The following is a 15,746-nucleotide window of genomic DNA, read 5'->3' on the forward strand; positions in this document are numbered from 1 at the left end:
ATTTTTGTCTATTATGTATTATTTATTGCATGTCTATGGATGCTGTTTGTTTGTTTTTTCTTACTTTTTTCTTTATTGTTGAAAAATAAAATTAAATCCAACCCAGCATAAATCCAGAAACTTCTGTTTATCTTTAGGAGTAAATAAGCGTTAACCTACAGCCTGCAATACCCACAATGGCCCCTGGTGGGTTGTTTAGTATAAAACCAAGTCCATTAGTTACAAGTCAGTAAAGTCTGGATTCTAACAATGATGTTATAACGTAAAATAAGAAATATAAGATATTAAATTGTCTCTCTCTGAATGTTTTTATATATTTTTAATCTGTAAAATAGAGCTGATCAGATCTTTCTAGATTAAATGCTTGTACTTTTTCAAACAAATACAAAAATACAAAATACAGCTGCATCCTGTGGCTTCATTGCTATTTAAAATAGCTCTAAGCTGACACAAAACTAAAAACTCATGTGCAAACCAATTACTCACTCAGAAACCATGACCCATAGTCAATCACAAAAATTTAAATGCTGTAGTGAGAGTGTAGGGAAAAAAATTAAGTGTATTTTTTAAAGCCCTTTATAAGAATAGGCAATTTACTTATTTAAATAATATTTTTTTATGTAGTTACTAGGAATGTACTTATTTTAAATCTTGATTGAATTTGCTCTAGCACTGCAGTAAGTGTTCATAGCTGCTTATGGACACTGATAATATCAAACAACAAGGGTTTTCTATTAATTTTACCTTATTGAAACTTGACATTTTACAATGTTTTTCAGAAATACTTGGAAATGTGGATTTCCAGCATCATCTTCACACCCTTTAGAGCTTTTAAGATGTCTTTAAAAGAAAAGAAAAAAAAATCAAACAGATCATTACACATGATGAACTCATCACAGCTTGGCATTTTGTGGGAGTTTGCCATTTTCAAGCCTCAAACATTCAGCTTGGTGTGTTACTGACTGCTGAAATTAGAGTGAACACTAGGGGAAGATCAAAAGAAGACTGTTATTACATTTTATTTATGCATTACACAGAATAATGTTAGTCATTGTGTACAAAATACACATGATGCACTTGTTTTCCAATAATTACTCTGTTAGCTGTAGATGACACACAATTAACCTTTAAAAAACGGATCTACTCCTTTTTACAATCCGCTGCATTGCAAATTTTTTTATTTTATGTTATTTTTGGGCAAAAGAACATGCAGTTTCTTCTCGTACTGATTCCAGTTTCTGTAATTCTGCGTGTAGTTCTGAGTGTGACCAGCTGGGGCAAACATGGCGCTGTAATGCGTAGTGGTCACCCGCAATAGCTTCCTGTGACGTCAGCTCGCTCCTGCTCTGTAATGTTTTATTTTTTTTAATGTCTCTTCTTTAAATATAATGTCGTCATTTTCTGAATGTATCCTTGCCTTTCGTGTCCCTGGGTCGACATGAGCTTTGTTTAGTCGTCTGTGGAAAAGTAAAGCGTCACTTCGTTCAGATTTGCGGCGTTTTCTGACGGCTAGCTAGCTGAGCTATTGCTAGGTAACGTTATCTGTCAATGGTTTGTGAGTGACATCAGCTAATCCGGGTGCTACAGTCATTACTGGAGTGTGGTACTTTACACAACAAGGCTGTCTGACTCAAACTGTGACACAAGTACCTTCAGTTTGTCTGGTTAGACTATAAATACACCTGCCTAATATTTGATCTGAAACGTTTAAGTTGGTAATAATATGTGAAATGATTGGTGTGGGGTTTTTCCATGAATGGGATTTATGTTTCATGTTTGCTGCGTACAGATTTATTTAATTTTTTATGTTCTTTTTGGTCACACTTTAAGGTTTCAGATGATTGACTAATTTTAATACCACACAAAGGAAATTTAGGTTTAAAATGTTGATTTCTTTTCTCAAAAGTAAAATCCTATCCAAACCCTGATCCTAAGTAATAAAGTAGTTTCTCACTAAACCTAAAATCTGCTACCTGTTTTACAACCAACCTTAGAGAAATATGGTGCACCAGATTTTTATTTATTTATTTTGTTGCATAATTGTTTTAATTAATCTCAAAAATACTTTATTTGGTCAAAAGGGAACTTAAATGTCTTCCTAACTCATATCTTCAAGTATCTTCAAAGAGTTGTTGAGGAAGGTTGTGGAGAAGAATCTCCAGTTGCAGGCTGTCTTGCAACTCTTGCAAACTGCCTCTAACTGAAGACTGTTAATGTAGAGTTCAATACTGAGGCAGCAGAAACGGTACTCCACAGTAACATGTCCTGGATGACACCATAAGGGGTTGGCAAGCACTGTTAATCCAGTTCATTCGCTTTTGTTTGTCTTTACTTCAGATTTAATGAGCTGCTGAGCCGTCCGGTTGGCTAAATTACAAAAAAGTCATTTTTGGGAAGAATTACTGTAAGAATTGGTCTGCGGTGTTTTTAACCTTGACATATTTTTGTTTACCTTGTTTCTTTTTTGTTGTTGAGTCAGGTTTTATCACCCTGACCTTATTGGAGGTAAGTGAGGTCTGCAGTGCTTTAGATGTTGTTTAGGGTTCTTTGAGATCATTTAAGACAAATTTTTGGTAGAGTGATCAAAAATTTATTGTTATTGGTGGCTCTTACTGTAGTTCATTTGAGTCACAAAGACATCAAATGGTTTTATAACCCTTTCCAGGCAGTGCATTAGGACCATTGTACATAGAAATAAGACAAAAGGAGTAAATGTCTGCCAAAAAACAAATTTTGAGAATAATCTCAGAAAATTTCTGGAAAAAAACTTTGAAATTTCTGAGTTTTCAAATTCAGAAATCCTCCCCCAAAAAATCTGTAGAAAATGTCTTAAATTAATTAAAAAAGAATTCTGTTTTATGGCAAAAAATTTTTTACCCCCCCCCCTTTTTTTTTTTTGCAGTGCCCCTAATATGGCGCTGTAGATATATGTAGATATATTATTTTCTGCATAAGACCTGGTGTCTGTAGCTTTTCTCCCTTAATCTTAAGAGATTAAATAATTATTCCAAAGCGCTCTTTGTTTTTCAGGATGGAGAACTCAGAGGCCGGTCTGTCATCGAGGTCTCTTCCGGCGTTGGACCGGAGCGTGTCGAGATCCTCCGGCTGTCCTGATCAGCAGCCGGACTCGACCAGGTCATCGAAGCACAGGGACCAAACGTCCAGGTCACCTAGGAGACGGAAGGAGGGGAAGAGGTCACAGCAGCGGGTGGATGATCACGAGCAGCGGCTGTGGGAGATGGAGCGGCGGAGGTTGCCAGGCCAACACGAGCACTTGGAGCCCGCCGGTTCATTGTGCGGCGCAGCAGAAAGCTCTCCAAAGAGGTCTGTGCTCCAGGTGGCTCGGTTTCTTCTGCTCCAAAAATGAGGTGATGTTAAGCTCCTCCTTTTTTTAATCCTCCTCCTCACAGAAGAGCTCACTTTCTGCATGGACCGTATCCAGCCACTCACTTTGGACCCAAAGCCTGCATTCTCCCCAACCCAACTTCAGTCATGTAAGCAAGAAGCTGCGTAATAAGCTGAACTTTGTGTACACTGACTGCTTGTTAGAGCAATGGCTCAGAGAAGTTTGTGCAACTGAGTTAGATAAGAGAAAGTAAGATTGTGATTGGCTCGTTTTAAAGCAGTCTGGTTAACTTTACTGTCAGCTGTTCTGAAATTATTTGGGTCTGAACACACACAGGTGGAATAATCTTTACAATGCCTGCTGTTTCCCACACAAAGAAGAGGAAAGACAAATGGTAAAGGAAGGAGAGGACATTTTTATTGTTATATTTGGAATTTGACCCCGATCCTCTGCTGTAGCTAAGAGTCACAGCAGTTAATGAACAACTTTACTGCTCAGAAATGTGGAATAATCTTTATTTAATTCAGAAAATATGGTATGTGTGGAACATTTGCTCTGGTAGTTTCTATTTTCCTGTTTGTATCTTGTTGCTGACAAAGGGAGTTGCGCTGTATATTTCTGTGTTTGTTTCCTTGTGTGTGTGTAATATTTTCCCTACGTGTCCCAGGCACATCCAGGACCCGGTAAGTCAGAGGCTCACCTGGAACAAAGCTCCCGTCAACGTGCTCGTCATCAGGAAGATCAGGGACGAGAGTCTGGTCGAGCCTTTCAAAGAGCTCTGCAGGTTTCTAGTAGAGGTACGAGACTAATGTGTGATCAAACACGCAGCGGTTAACTCAAGTACTGTATAAACATGCAGAACTCTGAAGAATATTCGCTCACTTTGCTCTTATGTTGCAAAAACAGGTTTTAATGTTTTTGAATGGTGGATCTAATGCCATAGAGTGACATTGTGAAATGGAAGTAAGAAATTATAATGTGCTTTGCATTTTTATTTCTGCGTTTCTCTTCTATTTCACAATTGTACACTATTTTGTGTTGGATTACCACAGGAGTCAGCAATATTTTCCATTCAAACAGCCATTTTTCCCTCAGCTGCAACAAAATAAAACCTTCTTAAAACCACAAAAACTGATTTTCTAAATATGTACTGCACACAATGTTTTACTTAGAAAAACTAACAAAATTAAACTAAAATGTATTTCTATTTACAAATATTAAAACAAAATTAATCTGCTATTACAAGAGGGAAAAACAATTTTATATATGAAAAATTCAGAAAAAATGTTGAACTTTTAAAAGACTGTTGTAGATATTGTATGCAGATTTTGCATAAAAACATCTAAAATTACCATCTCTAATTGCATCCATAATCACAAACTTTTCTTTTTGTAAGTGCCACAGATTTTACATAAAATCCAGAAAGAAACAAAATGCAGTGCATACAGTAGTGTTTTCTGCTTTCATATTCTATGTAAACCAAACCATTTGCACATTAATAAAACATTTCCTATTAAAATCTGGTGCAATTTAATAAAAGAAGTAAATGTAAGACATCTACACCAATATTTGCTTTATAAAAATGCAGAATGGATTTCCTAAGCCCTTACATGCATGTTGTACACACAACAAAGGCACAACATATTAATTGTGTTGAAATGAGACAAGATGAAGGAGCTTGTTTTAAGAAAAAAAAAATCCTTAAATTTGATTTTTAAAAAGTGCTAGATCCACTGGCAGATTATTTCACTTATAATATAGTAAAAATGTTTTGTTAAAAGTGAAACTGTAACGTTTTCGTCAATATTAAGGAATTATTGACTTAAAACAAGCTCCTGTATCTCTGAAATTTTACTTGCAAGTTAGTTTTGTCTTATTTCAAGTGTACAAAGACATTTGCAGTTAAAAATAGACAAAATACTTTTTTATGCACCATGGTGGGGTACTTTGTACAAGCTTTTTGAAGCGCCACCTTAATATTTGAAGGTGATTACTTTATCACTTTTATCTGGACAGAATCTTCTGTTCCTTCTCTCTGCCAAGCGCAGAAGGTTAAACCTCTTCGCCTCCCCTGAACATGAGTTCCTGTGGTGCCAAAGAGCAGCAGGTGCCAAAGAGCAGCAGGTCTAACCACCATCAATCCAGGAAATGTTTCAGACAAACAGAGGAACGCTCCAGTCTGGTCTCCTGCAGCTGCAACGTATTTTAACCACATGTTTGTAAAACCAGACGTTCAGAGCCGACCTGCAGGTCCACATGTTTGTATTTCATCCAAACACCACCATGCTGAGCCGCAAGCAAACGGTGCGCGATTCGGTGTTGTGGCTAACGTGTGTGTTTGTGCTTCAGGAGAAGCAGATGATGGTGTATGTGGAGCGCAGGGTAGCAGACGACGCCACGCTGTCGAAGGACGAGGCCTTCGGCTCCATCCGCAATCAGCTCTGCACCTTCAGAGAGGGTGAGACATCTGCGCGTCTCACAGCAAAGCCATGCAAACTGTCTGTGACGCAACACTGCCATGCAAAACTATCCACTTCAAAGATTTCTGCTGATTATATCTTTGTGCAAATGTAAATATAAATGATGCTGTGTGACATTCAAATCAGGAAACTTACAATAATACTGCTCTTATTTAAATATTTTACAGAATTAGCACATTTAGAAGCACCCCTAAATTAACTTTATGCATGTTTTGTCTTTTTTTATGGTGCTACTGATAAATAATCACCAGTTTGTAGTTTTGTTTATTCTCTGTTTGTGGGGTTGTTTGGTGTTATGAGTTATTAAATAATAGTTCATTCCTTGTAAAAAGGATCTAGTTTCTTCCTGTTTCATCTTAAGTCAGAAATAAAAGTAAACGCATCCTCTTTTTTATTTACATAATTAATTTCTATGTAAGCCAAATACAAACATGAGCTTTTTAAAAGTGGATTTTATTGTAATAATTAACATTACTGGTGAACATGTGAATAATAGTAATTTTATATCAGTAGTAAAGAAGGATTAGATTTCTGAATCTATGGAAGAAAATAAAAAGAGGAAGTTTTGCTTGAGTGTAATTGAAACACACAGTATCATAAATAAGTATTTACACCCCTTGAACTTTTTCTCATTTTGTGACATTAAAACTTAATAACTCATTTTTCCAACTTGGAGGTTGAATACAGTGAAGATGAGTTTGATGTTGTTCCCAAATCCAAAATTCAACATCACAATGACAAGTTTCATTTGTAATGTTTGTGACTTCAGGTTATGACGATATCTCCGACTGCATCGACCTGATCATTTGTCTGGGTGGCGATGGGACGCTGCTTTATGCCTCTTCTCTCTTTCAGGTACTGATACTTTGATAAAATGAGATGGATGCAAGATATTATTGACTGCTGTAAGAAAAACATGCCGCATTGATGCATATTTATTTCATTAGTTGACAATGTTAAACAAGTTTAAGGAGTTTTTATCTCAGTTTTTGTGAATCAGAAAGTTTTTCTTCAGTCTGCTCAGATTTCTGGATTTAGTTTTTCAGTTTTACCATAATTTTCCTTTAACCTAAAATAACATTCAGGAGACGTTGTTGCAAAAGGAAAGCAGTCTGAAGAAAAGCCAATTAAGTTACAATAAAGGAGATCTTTTCAGAAACCTAATTACTCAGTAATTATGCTATAAAATCACTTTTTCTACATTTTTCTCCTGATCAAATTAACTTTAGGAAACTTATGTTGTTTAAAACTTAGTTTAGCACATCAGAGAATCCACTAATTTTACTTTCTGCATTTTAATTATGTCTCTCAGAAGTTTTGCATGATTCTTGTGCATCACAGATGTGACAGAAAGGTTTTAGTTTAAATTATTTTCACAGCCACTGAATTTGAAGAGATTTTGCTGATATTCTGTACTGCAGACTCTGTTGTTCAGAAAAGTTTTGACGCACACAGATTTCCTGTGTCTTCCTCTCCAGGGCAGCGTCCCGCCGGTGATGGCGTTCCACCTCGGCTCTCTGGGGTTCCTGACTCCCTTCAAGTTTGAGTCGTACAGAACCGAAGTGGCCAAAGTGTTGGAAGGTAAAGCGAAACTATCCGTGAAACTGTAAGCGACCCGTTCAATCAAGACGCACAAATCTGAGGAGCCGGGTGTGTCGTGCTGTGGTCAAAGGGAACGCGGCCATCACTCTGCGCAGCCGGCTGAAGGTGAAGGTGGTGAAGGATATGCTTCAGAGGACGGGGCAGCAGCCGGAGAGCAGAGAGATGGAGCACAACGGCCTCCTTCCTCATGGACACACCAATAGCGAGGCTGGGAAGGTCACCCTGCAGCTACAGGTCAGAGGTCGCTGTTTACATACTGAGCTTGTTCAATGCAATGTTTTTGTTTAATTTTTAATGAGAAAATTAGGATAACATCAATGTTTCTTGGCTTTACATCTCAAAAAGGGAGAATAAGTTGTTTTATTTTTAGCTATGTTGGCACCAACATTGGTGTCGGTTGATATTAGTAATGTTTTAACATATCGGTATCAGTCTGGTAAATAAAAGCATGTTACCATTTGTTTCTGACCATTTTCTTTACAAAAGTGTTGAAAGAATGGGGAAAAAGAAAATGGTAAATATTGGTTATCAGCCATAGCAGGAGTATTAAAATACTATGAAATAATATAAATCTTCATATCGGTGCATCCTTAATTATTATTCGTATTTCTATTACTAAAACTTGATTCTAGTTTTCTAAAAAAATTAAGCAAAATACTTCTTTATGAGTTTATGAGTAACTAATGAACTACGGCTATCACATTAGTAAGTGGTTATTTAGATTAGTGATTATTTAAAAAAAAAAAAAAAAAAGAAAACCAGCACATTCTGCATATTTTTTATTTAACAATTTAATCTTTTTAATACAATATTGCACATATATTAGAAATGCAAATGAACAAATAATTAAATCCCTTTTAAGAAAATTAACATTTCATTACCTAAAATGCAGTACCATGGCTCTCCTTTAGTGGGGAATTGATCATTTGGAGCAAATAATCGTCAGCAGTAAGAACAATGCATCAATATGAACAAAGCTCAGCACTTTCTGCTTTGCTTCACATCAATGCAGTAGAGAGCTGATTTGTTAATTATTTATTTTATTAACTGATGATTAATTAGATAGAAAAAGGTGCTTTATAGGAGAAATGTTTATTTTTTTACAGGATTTGAACCTGGTGAAGATAAAACTATGCCACTTGAAGAGTTCTGGGTGGGACATATTTACAGACAGACATTGAAGTTGCAGTTTGTTGTTGGGATTAACCCACATTTGCAATGCTCTTCTATTTATGCTCTATATTTATTATTTTGCATCTTGGTTACTAAGTTATTTATCAAGTTTGGGAACAAAAGATGGTGAAAGTCCATCCAGCTGGCCAAATATTTTCTCTTCAATCAGAATCTGAATGTATTGTATCTGTAACATAACAGCTTTGGCTTCTCTAATCTGATCTCTGGCTTGAAAAAGGAAGTATGGCGTGTTTTTGTGCAAAGGCTATGTTTTGTACATGAGCCACCTGCTGTGGGAGTGAGTGTTTCCTCCACCCAAATTGATGAATCCAGGACTGAATGTCACATGTTTGATTAGAAAGGCCCATTGTTATTCCTTGTAACTGTGAAAACGTATTCCTTATTTTTCCTCTTGTTTTTTTTCCTTGCCTTCACTTGATCTGGACGAACCAAGTGGCAAAAGAAATGCATCATGTGCATTCTTAAAGAGCCTTGTTCCACAGGTGCTTTGCGTGTTTATTTGTAATTATAATGACTCACCGAGTCCAGCTGCCAGCGGTCCTCCTCCTGTTGCTGTGTTGACCTTCTCTCTCTCTCGCCGCATTTTAAGTCCCTTTAGCTGCTGGAACATCGTCCGCAGATTGTCTGCAGCTTTTTGTGATTTATCTCAGACTGTAAGCTGATCTGTCTCTGCTGCTGCCTAGCAACTAGCAAAACCTTTCCTCCTTATGTTGCTGACTCTTCTGGCAACTTTTTCTAACTAAGGTTGGGTTCTCGCTTACAGAGTCCTGCAGGGAACATGGGGAACATTTTTTCCTTTGCGTTCCCTCGCAAAGGTTTTTCTATGAACATTAATATCTCCTTGTGAAATATCTGAAGTTTTATATCTTTTTCTTTAGGATAGAAAGGCACCACAAACCTATGATGCAAACAGAAACTTTCCGTAAGTAGGAAAGAAATAAAAATACATCCTAATTTGGACTATTTCTGAGTTACTATTGCGGGGTAAGAAGTCATCTGACAGCTTTGATTGTGTCTCTTTTGTGCTGGTTGTGCACACTGTAGCCTGAAGTGACTATAAGATTATAAAATAATATGTTAAAATACTGCGTAGAATAAGTAAAATAAATGTCTAAAAACAACAAAACAAAAAGGTTTTGTACTTTGTAGCCTGACTCATAGTCCAACAGTGTGTAAGTTGTAGTTTATCATCATCATCTACACACTTCTGATTTAAAATGGTATTGCATTTTAATACCAGCTCGACAGGATGGAAATTAATTATTAAGTGCTGACTTGCTATATTCTCAATGGCAATTAAAAAGCTCAAAAGGGATGAAACAGGACCACTATGCTGTTCTCTGTTTAGCCTTTCTGTTATCTGCTAGAAGTCTCGCTCTCATTAAGCCTGAAATGTCCTGACATGTTGCTAAAAACAGCTTTTAAGATGGCTTTGTAGTCCTTTGTGTTTTCATTGAATTAACTCTGAAAATCACTCCATTTGAGCTGATCATCTGTTTAAGCTGCAGACCAATCTGTTCCCAGTCACTCGTGGTTTTCTCTGTGCATATCTAACGACTGAGGATTGATTTAGTGATTGTGCAGCAGTCGACTTTATTGTCGCAGTTCTTTTTACTGCAGAATAAACGCAGAACTTTTCTTTGGATCCAGTAACCTCTGGGTTTCGCTCCTCCGATCCTGCGGTTTCGTGACAAAGCGCTCATGCGACCGCAGGCTGACGGAGCGAGCTGCTGGGATGTCAACGTCGACCTCAGAAGCGTTGGTGTGCGCACGCAGAACATGTGTCCGGGTCGGCGAGGGAACATCCACCCGGTCTCCATGATGACCGTCATAACAAAGCTCACGGGAGGGACCGCTGGATGTTGTGAGGTTCTGTTGAGCCCGTTTCCGTGGAGACAGTGGCGTCAAAAGCGGAGTCGTCACCAAATGGGTATTTAATGATTCCTGATGCTCTCAGTCTGGCAGAGAGTGTAACTAAACAACACGCCTCACTGCACGCGCTCGCACACCTGTCTGTGTTTTGTCAGTTTCTGCTCGGCTCCCTCCGCCCCGTCGTCTCGCTCCAGAGGGGTTTTTCTTTCCTTTCTGTTTTTTTGCTCTCATCAGTGAAGTACAGTGCTAGATTGTTTTTACTGCTCTCCGAACCCCACTTATGCCCTCCCATTACCTCACGTCTGCCGTCTCCAGCAGGCAGGACGTTTGAGTTGAGCTCCGCTGACGTCAGCACATCTGCCAGACATCACGGCTCAGCGGTGCAGAATGCCGTGTGATGGAGGCGCAGAGCGTGATTTGTTGTGCGGTGGGTCCGCTGTTGGTTTCCCTCCGGGCCGCAGGACTGTGGGTCTCAGCCTGCTGGTGGAGGGTTTGTTGTTTTCATTGACAACACGGATTAAACGTCACGTCTGCGAGAGGAGATTACACACCGCAGACTCCAGAGAATGTGCATCAGTATCTAATTATTCATGCGGCTTTTGTTTTCAGTTTAATAAATTAAATTCATGTAGGTTTGGCTGTGTTGTTTTTCAGCTGTGACACATTTAATGACATGTAAATGGCCCTTGAAACAGAGGGCCAATAAAGTCTTTAGAAACCTGGGAAAGTCCTGACTTTAATTATTTGTTCCTCCAGTCTGAATAAGTTTGATAAACGCAGCTAGTTTCTAGTGCAAATATCTTTGTATAGTTGAAATGATAATAATAATTAAAAAAAAAACTTATATGTATCTTTAAAACTTATTTTAAGTCAATAATTCCTTAATCCTAGCAGATTATTTTACTAATATGTTGGGGAAAATGTTGTGTTATAAGTAAAATGATCTGCCAGTTGAACTAGTAGTTTGTTGTAAAAATAAGCTCCCATCTCGCGCTGAAAAGTTACTTGCTAGTTTTTTCTTAATTTGAGATATTTGCACAAGAAGCAAGACAAAAGTACTTGACAAGATTTTGTGTTTTTGCAGTGGAGTTAAAAAACATAGAAAAGTGATTAAGATTTCGCTTCTTACTTCATGGAACAAGAGAACAAAATCACGTTTATTGTGATAAAACTTAAGTTCTTGCTTCACTTTTTAATTCATTTTGCTTTGAGTGACACACACACACACACACACACACACACACACACACATTAAGAGATGCAAAAAATGTAGATTTACTGTTTTGATTTGGACTTTAGATGTTTTCCTTTCTGTTTTAAATTGCATTCACTGTTACTGAACTTGCTTTGAATTTTTGTTTGGTTTTGGACTTTAGAAAAGTTATTTAAACTTTATAATCTAATCCAGACTTTTCTGGGTTTTATCTGACCCTGGTTTAGTCAATAAAAGACTATTTTAGTGCTGTGTTGTTTCTTAAATTGTGTGGCCAAAAAAATAATAAAACTAATCTATTTTGTATTCAAATATAGATAATGTCACAAAAACTGATTAAAAAAGTCTGGAAAAGTATTAAATAACTAAATGGTCAATTAAAAAAAAATCTCTTTACAAGATTTGTTAGCATAACAAGCCTTTTTTGTTCCAGTTAACAAAATTGTTTATTTAAATTAATAAGCAAATTTAATGACAGTGCAGTCAAACCATAAGCAGTTGAAATCCGCCCATCGACCTGATTTGCAAAGCGATTGTTAACAGATCACGTCTCCTTTTGCTTGCAATGGTTACATCCTGAGAAAAGCATGCAACATCATTGCTTTGTGTCAAAATGACCTCAGATGGGAGGAGATTGCAGGCAGGAATATTTCTTCTGGAAGAACATCAAAAACTTAAATGTGAGAGTAAGAAGGAGTCAGTGGGAGATCCACAGTGTTTACACAAACATTTGAAAAGAAAATGCATTGCAAGATCTGAATGATCATATTTGAAACAGAAGTATGGTTTACTTCTCTTCAAGGGAAACTTTACATAGCTCATTTTTAAACTTATAATACTGTTAGACATCTATTAAATCCATAGAACTAAGTCTGCAACTATTGATTCTTTTAATAATTGATTGATCTGTTCATTATTCTGGTGATTAATCATAAAAAACTTGACATTTTGTGCTAATTTTAAATATAATATTAGGCATACATTAAAAGATTCAATTAAGAAAGTAAAAATTGCCTAAACTACATAAAGTCTGTCTGTCTGTCTGTCTGTCTGTCTGTCTGTCTGTCTGTCTGTCTGTCTGTCTGTCTGTCTGTCTGTCTGTCTGTCTGTCTATCTATCTATCTATCTATCTATCTATCTATCTATCTATCTATCTATCTATCTATCTATCTATCTATCTATCTATCTATCTATCTATCTATCTATCTATCTATCTATCTATCTATCTATCTATCTATCTATCTATCTATCTATCTATCTATCTATCTATCTATCTATCTATCTATCTATCTATCTATCTATCTATCTATCTATCTATCTATCTATCTATCTATCTATCTATCTATCTATCTATCTATCTATCTATCTATCTATCTATCTATCTATCTATCTATCTATCTATCTATCTATCTATCTATCTATCTATCTATCTATCTATCTATCTATCTATCTATCTATTGGTTTCTGAATATTAACACATTCTGGTTTCTGGCCTGTAGGTGTCACTGCAGTGACATTTTTAACTATATACAAACTATTACACACACTGCAGCACATCAGTATTAAACAATTAGCATTTCAATCAGCTTTTCTGCATATTTGTTAAACTTCCAGACTAAAAGGTTTTGTGATGTTTGTGTTCCTAAAGTCTTTCTAATTTGACGCAGGTGCTGAATGAAGTGGTGGTGGACCGAGGCCCGTCTTCCTATCTGTCCAACGTTGACTTGTACCTCGATGGGAGGCTCATTACTTCGGTCCAGGGAGACGGTGAGATGAGAAAACTCCTTTTTTTTCTCTCTTCTTGTTCTGCTTCATCTCAAAAACAGAGTGAAAATGTCCGTGTCCTCCAGGGGTGATCGTGTCCACGCCCACCGGCAGCACGGCGTACGCAGCTGCAGCAGGAGCCTCGATGATCCACCCCAACGTCCCCGCCATCATGGTCACACCCATCTGTCCACACTCCCTGTCCTTCAGGCCCATCGTGGTTCCTGCTGGAGTGGAGCTCATGGTGAGAAGAAGCAAAGAAGAGGGGATCTAATGAAAATAACTAACATGGCAGAAACTATGAAGTGCAAATTCAAACCAAAAAACCCAAAACTCAACTGTCAGTCACTGACAGGACTGGACGATATAGCTGAAAAATGTATCACCATGTAAACGTTTAATATCAGTCTATCGATAATTTAAGTGTTTATTAATAATAATTTACAGTTTGATGATTGATATACACCAAACTGTGAGCTTTCCTGGTTTTTCCACAGTTTTCACTTCACGCTGTTGTTTTTAGAGTTTGAGCTGCTGAAGCTTTTCCTCTGCCTACATCCCCCAGAATGCTGTGTGGTTCTGGGATGGACTTCAGGGAAATGATTGGTCATTCCATCAGACGTGTTATGTATTGATATTGTTATTGATTGATGCAAAATTAATATTTGCCCCAAACATTTCTGTCACTTTTAGGGATTTATAGGTGAGTTTAAAAAGAGAAGATGTTCTGCGCTGAAGCCTCTTTTTTTTTGGTTTGCCAACAGATCACTCTGTCCCCTGAAGCCAGGAATAACGTCTGGGTGTCGTTTGATGGCAGGAGGAGACAGGAGATCCAGCATGGAGACTGGTACATTTTATACGTCTCATCAACGCTCCTCGTCTGCGTCGGCTGCTCTCCTTACCCTCCTTCTGTCTTTGACAGCATCAAGATCACCACGTCTTGTTACCCCGTGCCGTCCATCTGCTGCCATGACCTGGTGTACGACTGGTTCGAAAGCCTGGCGCAGTGCTTGCACTGGAACGTTCGCAAGAGGCAGGCCCGACTCGCCGACGTCTCAGACTCTTCGGACACGGAGAACTGAAAGAGCGACGGCAGAGGAGATCAGGTTCGCTCCGAGATCTGATCAGAAAGCACCAGACTGTGACAGAGGCAGATCAGTGTGACACAGCTGCACTGTACAGGCTGTTATAGTGAGTTTACCCCTGAGTCATAATATCTTAATGCACACTGCGTTTTAATTTGACGTTTTTATGAGAGCATGCAGACACCTAATGCAATATGAGCATTGAGGAGATCATGGCCCTTCCATACATAAAAAACAGCATGCTATAGGAAAAACTTAGCATAAAAACAGCCTGAATAAATAAAACCTAAGTAGACTGACCTTCCTATCACATGTAAATGTGTACATATAGATCTCTAGTTTAAATGTGTGTGTTATATTTATGTTCATATGTCAGCAAGTTGAAACTATTACTAACGATGACCTGAAGTTTGTGTTTTCCTGCAGCATCTAGAGCCGTCATTTTGTTTGCACTGTAGTTACGTTTGAAGCTAAAGCTGCACTCAGACTTCACAGCTACGTGAATTTCATGTTTATGAAACTGACAAATAATGATGCAGAAAGCCATAATGTGAAAATAAAAAGCTTGAACTGTTCTCTTTGTTAGCTTGATCTTTGCTTGTTAAGTCTTTGAAAGAACGATGAAACTTGTTTGCAAAGCAACTTTGCAACTTTCTAGAATGTAGCAAAGCAGAGTGCAGCATGTGAGGATATTTATGTTTTATCACAGTGATATGCGCACTCTGTTTCCATAAATGGCAGTAACACCAAAAAAGTTAAATATTTTTTGTAGATTCATTAGTTATTTCCGTTACTTTCTTGTTTCACAGCTAAACACAATTCTTAATGTTTTTAAAGAAATATGCAAGGCAACTAGCTTTCTAATGGTGACTAAGGGCTGAAGAAACTCGCTGTTCACAGAAAGTTGAGTGGAAGGAAAATTTTTGCAAGAATAAATGACGAAGATTAAGTTTTCTGTAGATTCAGATCAGCTGGAGGCCTGAACTGCCGCCACATAAATGCATCCACAGGTTAGAGGCGTGGAAATTCAACTTCTGAACAGGAGTCATCAGAAATGACAAAAAACTATATTTGATATTCTGAGTTTTGAAATATTTGAGAATATTTCTTATTACTAATAATCAAAACAAATATAAATTTATGAATGGAACTGAGTTTCACTTTCAAACTAAATTACCTCAATAACATAT

The 15,746-nt window shown here is 37.4% G+C and overlaps 1 protein-coding gene across 5 annotated transcripts; it reads left to right on the forward strand.

Moving 5' to 3' along the window:
- The first annotated feature begins 1,309 nt into the window (after window positions 1-1,309).
- nadkb (NAD kinase b) lies at window positions 1,310-15,131 on the forward strand. Of its 5 annotated transcripts, XM_055058352.1 has the most exons (13): window positions 1,316-1,532; window positions 2,480-2,505; window positions 3,031-3,324; window positions 3,411-3,494; window positions 4,014-4,143; window positions 5,696-5,804; window positions 6,596-6,681; window positions 7,305-7,407; window positions 7,499-7,662; window positions 13,375-13,474; window positions 13,558-13,715; window positions 14,236-14,318; window positions 14,394-15,131. In XM_055058352.1, the coding sequence occupies exons 3-13, from the start codon at window positions 3,032-3,034 to the stop codon at window positions 14,551-14,553; spliced, it is 1,470 nt and encodes a 489-aa protein (XP_054914327.1). In that variant the 5' UTR covers window positions 1,316-1,532; window positions 2,480-2,505; window position 3,031; the 3' UTR covers window positions 14,554-15,131. The 5 variants fall into 5 exon arrangements, with proteins under 5 accessions (XP_054914325.1, XP_054914327.1, XP_054914324.1 ...); XM_055058350.1 differs by having other exon boundaries at window positions 1,310-2,505; XM_055058349.1 differs by lacking the exon at window positions 2,480-2,505.
- The last annotated feature ends 615 nt before the right edge of the window (window positions 15,132-15,746 follow it).

Source organism: Poeciliopsis prolifica, unplaced genomic scaffold (assembly GCF_027474105.1).
Source record: "Poeciliopsis prolifica strain line A6 unplaced genomic scaffold, Auburn_PproV2 SCAFFOLD050, whole genome shotgun sequence".
NCBI classification, from domain to species: domain Eukaryota; kingdom Metazoa; phylum Chordata; class Actinopteri; order Cyprinodontiformes; family Poeciliidae; genus Poeciliopsis; species Poeciliopsis prolifica.